Source organism: Rhipicephalus sanguineus, chromosome 10 (genome assembly GCF_013339695.2).
Source record: "Rhipicephalus sanguineus isolate Rsan-2018 chromosome 10, BIME_Rsan_1.4, whole genome shotgun sequence".
Taxonomy (NCBI): Eukaryota; Metazoa; Arthropoda; class Arachnida; order Ixodida; family Ixodidae; genus Rhipicephalus; species Rhipicephalus sanguineus.
Window position 1 is genome coordinate 18,734,910 of NC_051185.1, and position 13,365 is coordinate 18,748,274.

At 48.0% G+C, this 13,365-nt stretch overlaps 1 protein-coding gene across 1 annotated transcript; it reads right to left on the minus strand.

Moving 5' to 3' along the window:
* Window positions 1-2,676: 2,676 nt before the first annotated feature.
* On the minus strand, window positions 2,677-12,682 carry LOC125760036 (calcium-activated chloride channel regulator 1-like). Its single transcript, XM_049419626.1, has 6 exons — window positions 12,399-12,682; window positions 9,935-10,156; window positions 8,222-8,498; window positions 6,022-6,183; window positions 4,856-5,164; window positions 2,677-3,615 (listed from the first exon to the last, which is right to left on the minus strand). The coding sequence occupies exons 1-6, from the start codon at window positions 12,648-12,650 to the stop codon at window positions 3,179-3,181; spliced, it is 1,659 nt and encodes a 552-aa protein (XP_049275583.1). The 5' UTR covers window positions 12,651-12,682; the 3' UTR covers window positions 2,677-3,178.
* Window positions 12,683-13,365: the final 683 nt, after the last annotated feature.

A 13,365-nucleotide genomic window follows, 5' to 3' on the forward strand; every position in this document is an offset into this window, starting at 1 on the left:
GGCCTATATTGAGCACTTGATTGTGAGCGTGATCACGCCGCATGAGATCTACGGTGGACTACTAGCGGGGCCCCTAAAAGACTACACACTGAAGATCACATTAAAAGGGGTAAAATCATGTAACTATTTCTTGGTACGAACGCATCTTTTGCGAGAAGTCTCGCTAGCTTTGACAGCGTTGCACCTGACGTATGAAACGGAGTATACCTTTACAAAATTGGATTTAGACAGTCTATAGACTGTCTATATCTATTTTTTAAAGGTTAGGATGACCTTGACAACAAAAGCCTTTACGCGATGACCCCATTTCGTTTGCGATTGTTCTATTCTTTTCACATGTGTGGTCAATGCCACCGGGCGGTAACATTTCGCTACTCACGAGGCACTCGAGGCTTTCGTCTCAGAAAAAAAAAAGAAGATAAGAATCAATTGCGAGGACCACTCGCTACACGCCTCTGCTTATCGGGGCATGGTCAAAGTCCAAGCACTTTTCTCATGTCAAGACCTCGCCTATCCGCGTGTTCAAAGGGTCACTGAGGCCAATTCGCTATTGCTCGTATTGAGGGCACCCGCTCAAGACAACATCCCCCTCTGATACGTCGGAATTAATGCAGCGAGTGCAACGCGGCTGACGTTCTTCGCTTCATGCGACTGAAGAACTGGGTCGAATCAAACGTTTCTTTCCTTGTCCGGCGTCTTTCCTTTTCCGCTCTAAGTTTCCGCTCTAAGTTCCGCTCTAAGGTATACAACAGCTGCATCTTACCGGTACTTACCTACGGAGCAGAAACTTGGAGACTTACAAAGAGGGTTCAACTTAAATTGAGGACGACGCAGCGAGCGATGGAAAGGAAGATGATAGGTGTAACCTTAAGAGACAGGAAGAGAGCAGAGTGGGTCAGGGAACAAATGGGGGTAGAGGATATCATAGTTGAAATCAAGAAGAAGAAATGGATATGGGCCGGGCACGTAGCACGTCGGCAGGATAACCGGTGGTCATTAAGGGTAACTGACTGGATTCCAAGAGATGGCAAACGCGTGAGGGGGAGACAGAAAATTAGGTGGGTAGATGAGATTAAGAAGTTTTATTCCAATATGCAGTACCAAAAAACGAGCCCACGTGTCCATCCTGTTAGGTGAATCGTCTTTAGCCTACCCCCAAGCACAGACGTATAGACGATTTTACGTAAGACATATGGACGCCGCCACCTTGGGCTGTTACACGAATGTTTTCTTGTTTTGACATCTCGTGATGTTAAATAATAAGGACTGAAAACGCCGAATGGACCGACCCAAACGTTCTCATGTGTGCAGGTCCAACGTGTCTGTTCGTTCAGTTGTTAAAGATAAAAAACTGCAAGATTAACAGCCAAATATGGCAGCACCGAAACCCATTTTATATGACACTATGTTATAATATAGTCTCATATAGGACGACGACGTCGAACCTACGGTCACTTATTTTTCTTTAGCATTTGTTAGATTCATATATATAGTTGTATGTAATAAATAAAACTCGTGCACTCGCCTTGTGCACTCGCCTAAGACGACTCGAAGGCGAAAGCCATCTGGTGTGGCTATATCATCATCATCATCATCATAATCAAATCGTAAATCAAATCCTAAGCGCTTGCGTGTGTGTACTTCCTGCCCTTCCTCCAATCGAAACAAAGGAGGAGGAGGAGAGGGCAACTGCGAAAGTGGGGGTGGGGGAGAGGCCCCCGCCGTTACGGCGGCCTCTCACACAAGCGCTAAGGAAAGCAGTTGCAGACTTGAATGTCCGCTTGTCAAAACGTCGGCTCCAGCACATACACCCTGTTTGCGAATTTTTCATCACTAACCATTAGTGAAATAGAGCACATAAGTTCAGGGAAAGATGGACGCTTGGAGTAATGACAATTCGTTCAACGAGGAATGTCGCTGGAGTCGACGTTTCGTCAAGATGACTTGTCTTGGTCGGGGCTCCAGACGAAGCTATGGGGCAGGAATGTGATGTATGGATGGATGGATGCAATATTTTACTGAAAAATCCTGAGGTGCGCGACTCAGCGCGATGTTATTTCTTTCTTTATTTCCTGAGAACGCTCACTTGAAAACACTTAGCAAAAATGGCAGACAGTTGTGCTCAACGGTTGCGTATTACCTCTCGTTTGTTCTGAATGTGCCATAATCCAGAGATCAATGTCTCCCCCTTCCTCAATTAAAGTAGGAAGGGGGGAAAGGGTGAACGCTTTCAAAGCACATGCCTCGATTATATATGCGTGTTTGTAACATGGTTTCTGTGGGTGCCGGCAAGGGGAGGGGGAGTGGCTGTATTTGGGGTGCCTCCCCCTTTCTTTTCGTGCTTATCAAGACTTTTAGTCCCCTTGTAATCACAGCACGCTCAACCATCATAAGACGCTGGGCAAGCACGTCCGCTCCAAGAGTACAAGGCCTACCGTAAAGAAAAAGAAAACGCACACGGTCCTTCATGCATTTGCCTAAGACGACTGGAAGGCGAAAGCCACCTTTTTTCTCTTCTTTTTCATCTGAGTCCATACTGATACCCTCTCCACCCCCCACCCCCCCTTTAGTGAAAGCTTTGTATACCTAACGTGTTTTGCATTGCCTCAGATCCCGGAGGCAGTGCAATCCTTCTGCACCTCAAATGGTTTCGCACAGCCTTTGACCAAGCGACGACGTCGTACGCTGACGACGTCATGTGACGTCACGTTGTGATGTCATCATGACCTCACAAAATTTGGCGATATGTGACATTATGATGACGTCACCGGGTGATGTCAGTGGTGTCGTCATGTTAAGCTGAGGTCATGTGACTTTTGCTAAGCCTACTGCACTCACAAGCATATTCACTTGAGTATCACGTGATTTTTAACAGGCTTTCATTACTTCGTTTGTTTGTTTGTTTTGCATGATTCGTGTTGACGTCGACGCCGCCGACAAGGTCTCGCGATGTATCGTCAGGTCTCACCAGACGTCGAGAGCCTCACTTGACTCATACGATACATATAAATCAACAAGGTTGCTAGCTGGGCAAGTTCGAACAAGCTTGCTAGTTGGCGCTGCGTCTTTGTTATCTCGCCTGTCCTGTGTCTATAGTGTTCGCCCTGAGTAGCATTATGAGAGACATGTAAGGCTTTCGCCTCAGTAAGATTAACGCAGCATCAACGCGTCGTTCTGCCTAACCATAAAATGAGGAGACGCTGTCGCCCCTCTTGCGCCATCTAGCGATCTTACGCGCTACGACAAAGAGCGCGACGACACCGAATACCGCTGCCAGGACGCTGAAGACGATGACCCACCACGGCGTTCCATTCACCGAAGACTTCGCGTGCAGTGGGGGTCGTTCGAAAGTGACCCTCGCGACGTTGGACACCGGCGAGGACAGCTTGTCGACGTTCCAGACCCTGGCAGCGAAATAGAAGTCGTGGCGCGAGTCGTTCTTAGCGGCGGAAAGCAGGGCGTCCGGAAGACGGAACCGAAGTCGCTGCATGGTACCGACTGCACCCGCTGGTATCTTGCCGTCCACCACCTGACCTTCGGGAACCGCGAACGCCGAGTCAAAGTTCCTGGTGACGTCGGCGAAACGTATGCTTCCTCTGAGCTCGACTTGAGACGCTGAAAAGCAGAGCGAGACAACCTTGAAACAAGCCAAACAAGACGTGAACGGTAACGACGAGACAGCAGACATCCAGAAGACGTCCTCAAGGCATAAGAGCGTAAACAAGGATCATTTCTATAAGGCTTTAAAGGAGCACTAAAGTGAAACAATCGATCGGTCGAGATTGGTCAATATTAATTTGAGAACTATAATGTAGTTTATTTTACCATCTTAGGTTTATTAATAGAGGAGAAAGCCAAGGTAAAGTTCAATTTTTAAATTTCGCGCCGAAATCGCCGCACGTGCCGTCACAGATTTTGAAGCGTATTTTTTTCTATTTCGGCGATATTGGCTCAATGAAGTTTCCTGAAACTATGTATATTAAGTCTATGGCCCGCCTCAGAAGACAATGTACTTCATCTTTACTCACTAGGAACTACGTAGGAGCCAGTAAATGCCGTCAAAATCTATGACGTCACGACGTTTGGTGCGGGAATTTCAAGGTGGGGTCGCCACCCGCATTTTATCTTCGGCGCTTTTTCCCGCTTACCAAGCATCTTCTCGCAGGATGCATGGTGATTTATCTATTAATACGAGTAAACTATTAATACGATATTAATCTATTAATACGAGAAAAATCGTTTTTCTACATAGTGTCCCTCCAAGTCGGCCGTCAGCTCTCAGCTGAGCACATCAGTTGGGAAGTACGTTACAAAATGTTCAAAATGCTAGGGAGTCATTGTGTGTATAGAGGTCAACACAATTGTCTAGAACACTGGAACGGCGCGATGCCGACTGCATTGACGACGTTTGTCAATTGCACTTGGTTTGAAAGAGCCCAAAGTACAGCGTGCATGGCCGCTAAGGATGGTTGTTCAAGTGAGGGCAGTCTCAAACTGCTTGTTATATGCAAATGCGGCGCCGTATAGGGTGCCGTTCCAGCGTTCTAGACAGGTGTGTTCACCTGTGTACATAAAGAGGTCTTTTGAAGCGAAGGATATCATAACGATTTAATGTTTTACAAACATGTGCGCTGTGCAGAGACACTCACGGATGTGTCGCAATACGGCAGGAGAGTAGGATGACTCAGCGCAAAACTTAGACACCATCTCTTCTCTGCGGAAAATTTAGACTTGACATCGGGACGTAAGACTTCGAAACCATGGGACCCTCTATCAGATCAATCGTTCCGAAAGTTGGTCGCTTGAGTTCCTAGCACGACAGTTAACTATCAGCACGATATTGCCGCATCCTCACCGTTGTCAGTGTCCATGTGGGCTCCCGGGCAGGTCCACGTCAGGATGACGACGTGCGTGCCGTTCTCGTCCACGTACGCGTCCTCGACTTTCAGGTCCTCTATCGAGTCCGGTGGGATAGTTGAGCTGTCAATGCTCCTGGTGAGCCGGAAAGATCCTCCCTCGGCGTAGCGAGCGAACTCGGGCGCCATTTTGGTGCGCAAGGCCCTCGGTTCGGCCTCTTCGATGTCTTGGTCCACGTAGACGAAGCGGTCTAGGAGAACCCCGTTGACCTCGCCGGTTGATTCTGACGTTTCGCCACTGGGAGGAGCTGAGCAGAAAGATTCGTGACAAGAGACAGATTACTGCAGTGAACGTGACACGCTTGCTGCGGTTGCGTCAGGCGGGCTATAGCCATAATTCAGACAGTAGCGCAAAGATTCACACGGACGGCGAAAGATCAAGACGGGACACAGCGCTAACTAATAACTCAGTGTTTATTGCACGTGATGGCATATACAGGGTGCCCCAGCTATCTCTAGCCATGCAGAGTTTAAAAATATGCCGACGCACATGACGACGCGACCAAATGCATGTTGCTGACTATTGCATGGATTAAGTTACGCTACTTTTTGCGTCCTACCTCACTGCTTAATTAGGCAAGATTAATTCACCATCTTCTGAAGCAACGAGGCCGGGCAAGAAACTCCAATGAGGAAGTTGTAGATCGGTTTGCAAAATGTCCGATTACACAGTTTGTAACTTTCTATTTGTTAAGTCTTAGTGCTTTTCTGCTTACTACATGTGCCCGCGAAATACAAAGAAAAAAAATCCAGCTCCAACGTCGTTATTGTGTAGCGATTGGTGTGCGAAGTGCGTAGCACGGGCACCCAGCGATTCCCGTTGCGTTATTGTTAGTCCCTGTCCATGAATGATCTCTCGCAAGAGTTCGTAACACCGGCGCCGAAGGAGCACCGGGGAGAGGAGGAATGTTTAGCTACTCTACTATGTCAGTTTTACAGAGCCTCCGGAGCGCTGTGAAACGACCATCCGAACGTACCATCAGGTTCCAACAAGGAGGGTTGCAACGAAGGAGGCCGTAACCGGCTAGGAGTGGCACATCTCGCGACGTAAGATAAAGAGGGCAATCTTCGACAACCCCATAAACCCGTGTGTAGTTGCATATACCTGACAGCTGTGGAGCGGGCAGTCCTCCAGAAGCCTGGCGTCCCTCGACGATGACCGTATTGTTTCCGCTGACCACACGAGTCGACACGGAGTAGCGTCCGACGCCGTCGAAACGTGTGAAGTAGTCACTGTAGATGCCGTCGTTGGCCGTCACGTCGGCGCCTGAAGAAAGGGACGATCGTTAAAGGGGGGGGGGGGCAAAGTTTCCTCCGAGAGCCCGCGACAGTCTCGCGAAATATCGTCCGGTCTCGCCAAATCTCGCTCAACCTCTCGACTCGTGGGACATATATAAGGTTAAAAAAATGCTGGAGTGAAAGCACTCTCAACTTCTTCGTAGCATGTGCCCATACTTTACCAGTATTTGCGTACATTTTGCCTCAAAAACATAGCTTTTTCGTGCGATAGCTGACTAGAGATCTGGTGCTTTTGTTCTTCAAGCGCAAATGGTATGGTCATTAGGAAATAACAGATCGCTGTTCCCGAAGAAAGTAAGTTATCTGAGCGAGTATTGGTAACGTGATCTCTAATAAAATTTGCCAAGACTTCGAGGCAAGGAAACCAGTTGCACAAAGCGACACGTTGAGCAGTAGCAGAAAAAAAAAATGGAGGTGACCCTAATTATTGGCTTGAGTGTCTGGCAGTGGCCCTCGCACCTCGGCGTTCGTGTTTTCTGGTGCATTCCTTGCGTTAACTTCGCCGCATTGTCGAAGCTGATCTCGGAGGCCACATGAAACAAGCGCGTGATTGAGATCTGCTCCGCCACGATCCCCATTTCTCACAAGAAAACCGTCCGCTCTTTTAATGAAATCAATTATGTTTTATTACTTATTCTGACAGATAATTGGCCCCTACTTTAAATAAACTTTCGCTACGATAGCATACGTCTCCAATAGGAAGTGCTTTAGTTCTACTAGCGTAAATTATAGCTTAGTTATGAAATAAAAACTCTTGAAACAGAACCATCGATTTCGTACTAGTTTCATTTTTCAAAACATACCTTCTGAATATTTTGAAAACCGGAAGTACTTGCTCGACCGGAAGTGCTTGGGGGAGACACGAGAGTGTCACTCGTTGCTCGAGCCAACGTTACTAGAATATATTCTAGTAACGAATAGATTCTAGTAATATATTCTAGTAATCTTGGCTCGTGCCCCTAAACCTAATACGAAGATGGCTTTCGCCTTTGGCGAATGCATAAGGGACCCTGTGACTTTTAATCATTGTAACGATTGTACTGCGGGTGATACGCATCAGATGCCCTCTGAAGCAGTGGCGTAGCCGGGGGGGGGGGAGGGGGCACAGTGGGCCCGTGCTCCCCCCCCCCCCCGAATTTTTTTTTTGTCATGGCATAAAGAGCCCAAAATTACACTCAATCACATCCGCCTGCCCGACCCTCACTTCAGGTCAAGGAGGTGCCGCTCCCCCCCCCCCCCCCCCCGAAAAAATTTCTGGCTACGCCCCTGCTCTGAAGGCGGCATTACATCTTCAACGGGACTCGCGCTTGGAACTGCGGCGTATTCTCGTCCCGTAGCAAAGTACCACCTGTCTACGTTACACGCCACGAAAGTGCTGTTGAGGTTCTTGCCTGCCACGACACGAGCCTTAACAAAAGTTTGTAAATAGTGTAATCTATGCGTGTATGCGTGGCTGTATGTGCTGTTATGTGTTTATCAGTGTATATGTCATAATCGTCACCCAGCACATGGATTAGCGCGTTAAGAGAATGCGGGCATTGCTGATTAAGGAACATAAATTCCTTGGCTTTAAGTGCGCGACCACTTACGATTACCTCTTTACGAGAGGGTGTGCTTCTCGACGTGACCAGGCCCGTCGAGCTCTGATGGCTTTCATGAACCAAACAGATCTGGCCACCCATTCACAGAATTTCTTCCTTTCGTGTTTTTAGTTATTTTTGTCCAAGTCTTCGTCATTTTTTCCTTGCTTTCCTATATCTTCTTTCCACTTTCTCTCCTCCTTTCCTCTATGTCCTTGCATGTGTATGCAAACCACATAATAATAATAATAATAATAATAATAATAATAATAATAATAATAATAATAATAATAATAATAATAATAATAATAATAATAATAATAATAATAATAATAATAATAATAATAATAGCCAGGCTGACATCTCCAGCATTTCATGAAAGCACTTTTTCCTCTCTCTCTAATCAATGTAATGTGTGAAACTTACCGAGACCGTTGTCGAATAACTCCATTTCCACAGCTTCGCCTCCGTTCGGTCGAGTAACGCTGGCCGTTACCTTGGCGTGCAGCACAAACTGCTCGCCCTTGCCTACCTCGGCGTAGACGGCGGCCTCGGACGCTCTGCTCACCTCCGTTCGTTTGAGGAATGCTCGCACGGTCACGGGCGTCTCGTCGGGACCCTTCGCCCGTGACGTGGCACGAACGTGAACTCTTACGTCTCGTCTGGGGGGTCTTCGCTTCACGACTAGCGTCCAGCTACCGGGCTGGTCGAGAACCGAGAAAAAGAAAACATTGTAGTTCGCATGCAGCGCTAAGTGTAGTTCAAGTCCAGCGCTAATGTCGTTCTCGTGTAGCGTTTGGTGCAGTTCTAAATACTCGGCTAAATGCAGCTCCACTACTGTCAAACCTGAGGAAGCGCGTAGGCGGGCACCCAGCGATCTCCGTTACGCTGTTGTTAGTCTCTGTCTATGAATGATCTCTCGCAAGAGTTCGTAACACCGGCGCCGGAGAAGCGCCGGTAGGAGGAGAAATCGCGCACTGTCTGTCTGTCTGTCTGTCTGTCTGTCTGTCTGTCTGTCTGTCTGTCTGTCTGTCTGTCTGTCTGTCTGTCTGTCTGTCTGTCTGTCTGTCTGTCTGTCTGTCTGTCTGTCTGTCTGTCTGTCTGTCTGTCTGTCTGTCGTTTTGGTAGGGGTTTGGTAGGGGTCGGGAGAACCGGTATTGCCAGAAGCAAAGCCTCCGAGATGAGGAGACGTTTCGCGACTTTCCCGCTAGGCGAGAGCGTATGCGCCGGGGCGTCGTGAAAAAGGCGGATTATCAGCGGAAAACAAGCAAAGGAAGCAAGCGGACGGAAACACGCTGGCTGTCTGCCTGCTTGCTTGCTGTGTTTTGGAGGACATTCAGTATGAAAATGTTATCTTCAATTAAAAAAAAAGTCACAGTTTCGCCGCAAGGGCGAAGCAATGAATGCGATAGCAAGAAACTAATGCTATATGAAGCGAGGCTCGCCAATGGATACTCTAAATTTTAACAGCGCTCCTGTTGCAAAGGTGGCCGAAGCAGCGAAAGAAACTAGCGTGCTTCAAGTGTCGAGCTGTGACACTTGATAGTTCACGCTCATCTTCTGTTCGTTTAGCGGCGTCCCTTGAGCTCGAGTGGCTTTCGTACGCTGCGTAACATGAGCGCGGACATCACGGTGAAAGCGTGAAACACTCCTCTTCCCCTCAGCACAAGAAAACCGCACGAGCAGACAGCGGAAGGGCAAGGTTCTCCCTGCGCAAGTATAAGAAGAAGCGAGCGCGCGAGCTGACGACTTTTAAATGCGCCTGTCGTGCTCCTAACGCCATCTCGCTGGTAATGAAGAAACGCTTATAAGCGCAGCCGTCTCTGAGTCCGTCCAGCGCTAAAGGGTGTGTATATAACGCTCGCCGTTACCTACGTGGAGGATCTGCGTTTCGTGGCGTAGTGGCTAGCGCCACTCGCTGCGGAGGAAGAGGTCCCTGGTTCGATTCCGCGCCTCGGAAGCGTTTTTCTGAATTATTTTTCTTTGGGGCTTTTATATATATATATACATACTTATACATATACGGTGCATGACGGCGACGGCGACGGCAAAATTCAGTCGAGACTGTCCATATAATTGCTATCGCAATAAAAATGTCCTTGAATGTGCAGGTCACTATGATCTGAACACGCGACATACCATGGCCACGCCGGGTATCTTGAAGGTCACGTATTTTCCCGACACCGCGGGCTCAGACGCCACGCATTCCTCGCATTTGTTGTAGTCCGGGTAGAGCACGTATGCTGTGAGCTCGGACGTCTCGTTGGACTGCAGTACTACCGCGGTCTCTTTGCCCAACGCCGAATCAACGAGGATCGGGAACATCTCCACGCCGGCCACTCTCGCCTCTTGGTCGAAGATCTGGACGAAAAATAAAAAGGAACCAATAAATGTTGCTCAGTCTCGGGAAATAATAAGGTTACACGGGACGCGTGGTTATCGTAGTGAGAAGTCCAGAGACGTAGCTTTCCCTGTATTCAAAGGGGGCGGGGGACGCTGTTGATTCGCTAATATTTTTTGTTCATTATAATTTTTTAACAATTATTAGATATTGCCCAGTAAGACAAAGCAAAAGGCCGATATAATCTTCCTACATATTGCCCTTGCGCATGCCTCCCAGGCGCAACAATTGTCTGCAGTTTTCGAAACAAAAAAGGAGAAAGAAATCAAAGCCAGTACCGCGCCTGCGCAATCTGACTAAACAGCGGAGCTTTCGAGTGAATGCCGCCACCTGGCGAACGGAGATTGCGTTTTTTCTTCGTCTTTTTTTTTTGTTCTTTCCTATTTTTTCATGTTTTTTTCTTTCTTTATCTTTTTATATATCGCCCTCTTTCCTTCCCCTCATAACCTTTGCCTAGCTCCTCCTCACTCTCACTTCTCTTTCCCACTCCTTGCTATGCTGTACTGCACATGATCGGGCTATGGTATACCCCCTCACCTCCTCCTTTCCCTCCCCCCTCACCCTAACATCAGTCCTCCTAAGCTCACCTCTCTTTCTCATCATCTTGATAAATGATACTATACAAAGCTATGCCATGCTATAACTTCTCCTCTCCTCCTCTCCTTCGTCATCACCCTCACATCACTCCTCATCAACCCTCACTTCCCTTTCCCACCTTCTTGCTATAGTATACTAGGAGGTGGTAGGGGTGACGATGTTGCCGCAGGCGGGGTTAGCCTGGCAGACCTGGCCGGCAATTGTTCCGCCTGAGCGACTCTTTCCATGTAGTTATGTCTCACCATACATCATTCTGCATGGCTATGCTATGCTAGGAGCTGCTTGGCACATACTAAACTATACTATACAAGGCTGTGCCATACTTTACCCTCTCCCCTCCTCCTTTCCTTCCTCCTCAACTTCACATCACTCCTCCTCAACCCTCACTTCTCTTTCTCACCCCCTTGCTATACCATACTATGCATGGCTATGCTATGCTAGGGCCTGCTTGGCACATATCCGCTTTCAGGGGCGCGTACCCTCCGAGTTCTGCCAACACCGTGGGACCAAGCTCAAGCTTAAACAGCTGCGCTGTTAAAACATAAGTATCTAAGTAGGGCAACGTTTTTGTATGAAGATTGTGATTTCTAGTAATAACATGCGAATTTGGACAGCTAGGCTAGCTAAAGCTAATCCGCCTTTTTCATTTTCCTGTGCTGCCCCCTGCCGTTTTGGTAGAAGTTTGGTAAGGGCCGGGACAACCAGTATTGCCAGAAGCAAAGCCTCCGAGATGATGAGACGTTTCGCGACTTTTCCGCTTGGGGAGAGCGCATACTCGGGAGCATCGTGAAAAAGGCGGATTATAAAGCTCCCTCACACACTAAGTGTAAAGCGACCGCAATGCAAGACTCAGGGGTCTGAGAGTGGCACTCGCACTGACTGTGTTGGTAAACTTGCGATTAACTGTGAGCCATTCTCTTTTTCTTCTCGGTCGATGTAATAATCACTGCCTCACCCCTCACCCGAACGCTTTCTGCACCTAACGTAGTTTTGCACTGCCTCCAGGATCGGAAGCATTGCAAGCTTTCTGCAACTCATCTAGTACTGCACGGCCTCCGGGATGGGCACACCTTCGACCACGCGATGATTTCATCTGATGACGTTATCACGCGACGCCATCTTGTGTTACGTCATAGGGACGTCACGATGTGGTCCTGACGTCTTCTCTTATTTTGGCGACCTGTGACGTCATGACGACGTCACATAATACCGTCATCAAGTCGTAATTTGATCACGTTACTCTTTGGATAGTTCCTGTTGACGTCGACGGTCACTTTTTCTCGTTTGATGAGCATCTGAGGGTTTCGCCTTATAACTATTCGCTTGAAGCACAACCATCAATTTCCTACCAGTCTGCCAAGACGTTTATACTAATTGCTGTTTATACAAATTTATACTAACTATAGGACTCCAATTTTCATTTATTACATGCCCTAATGTTTACTCTATAATATACAACTCTTAGCTTAACCCATTTCATCACTTTTACATATTTTTAAGGTTTTATCAATTTTTCCGAACAACTCGCAGGTGTACTTGACAGGATGGTCTGGAAGAAAGCAAAGAGTGCCGCTCAGGCCACTAAAGAAACAGCGTGCTCCTCACCACGATGGGCCTCTTGGACTCGTCCAGCAGGGCGAGGGCCGAGTCCAGGAAAGCGGATTCTATGGCGACCGGAACGCTGGACTCGCCGTCGCGGAGAGCGAACGGCTTGCCTCCGGTGCGCAGTGCCACCTCCTCCAGCTTGTCGTCAGCGTCCGAGCCGAGGGCGATGGTGTTGACCACTACCTGAGCGGCGATCAGATCCTCCATGACGCTGTCGATGTCCGGCTTCCCGTTCTCTTCGCCATCGGTCATGAGAACAATGACGGAGCCCTCGAGACGCTGGCCAGTTTCGGTGAACATCTGGAATGGTTGCGCAAACACGAGGACCTCGTCAGGCATACCCTCTCAGATCAACGCGGAAAACAGATGTCGCCACAGTCGCCGCGAATATTAGTTTGTCCGCAAACGTGAGTTTGCGGCCAAAACCGGTATTCCGCGAACTTCTCGGGGTTTGCGGACTACCGATTACCGGAGGCTTAAACATCCGCGACCGCCATGGACACCGAAATAGCTTCGTTATAGGCAGTATTAGTTAAAAACATGTGGGTTACACTGCAATAGCGGCTAGAATATTTATTCAATTCGTTCTATCCAATTGTTTCTTATACTCGTTTTCGTTTTATTGAAGATTTTCTTGCAATATTCAAACCTTGTACAAGGTCACATAACATGACAATATCTTCGTACGTTATATCTGACATTCGTCATAAACGTATATCGTTGCCCTATATATAGCCACGAGACAACTTTTCAATGACTTCATGATATCCGGTAATTCCTTATATTCGATTTCTACGCACGTTCGACTCGATTTAGATCTGATTATATGCAGGCTACAGGGCGCGAAAACTTTGGCTTTCACCTTGAGTGCCAACTTAAGAGCGCATCCGATGCACGTCGTTCCAGCGATATCGAGGTTCTTCACAATCTCAAGGAGTCTTCTTCGCGCAGGCTCCTCCATCACGGT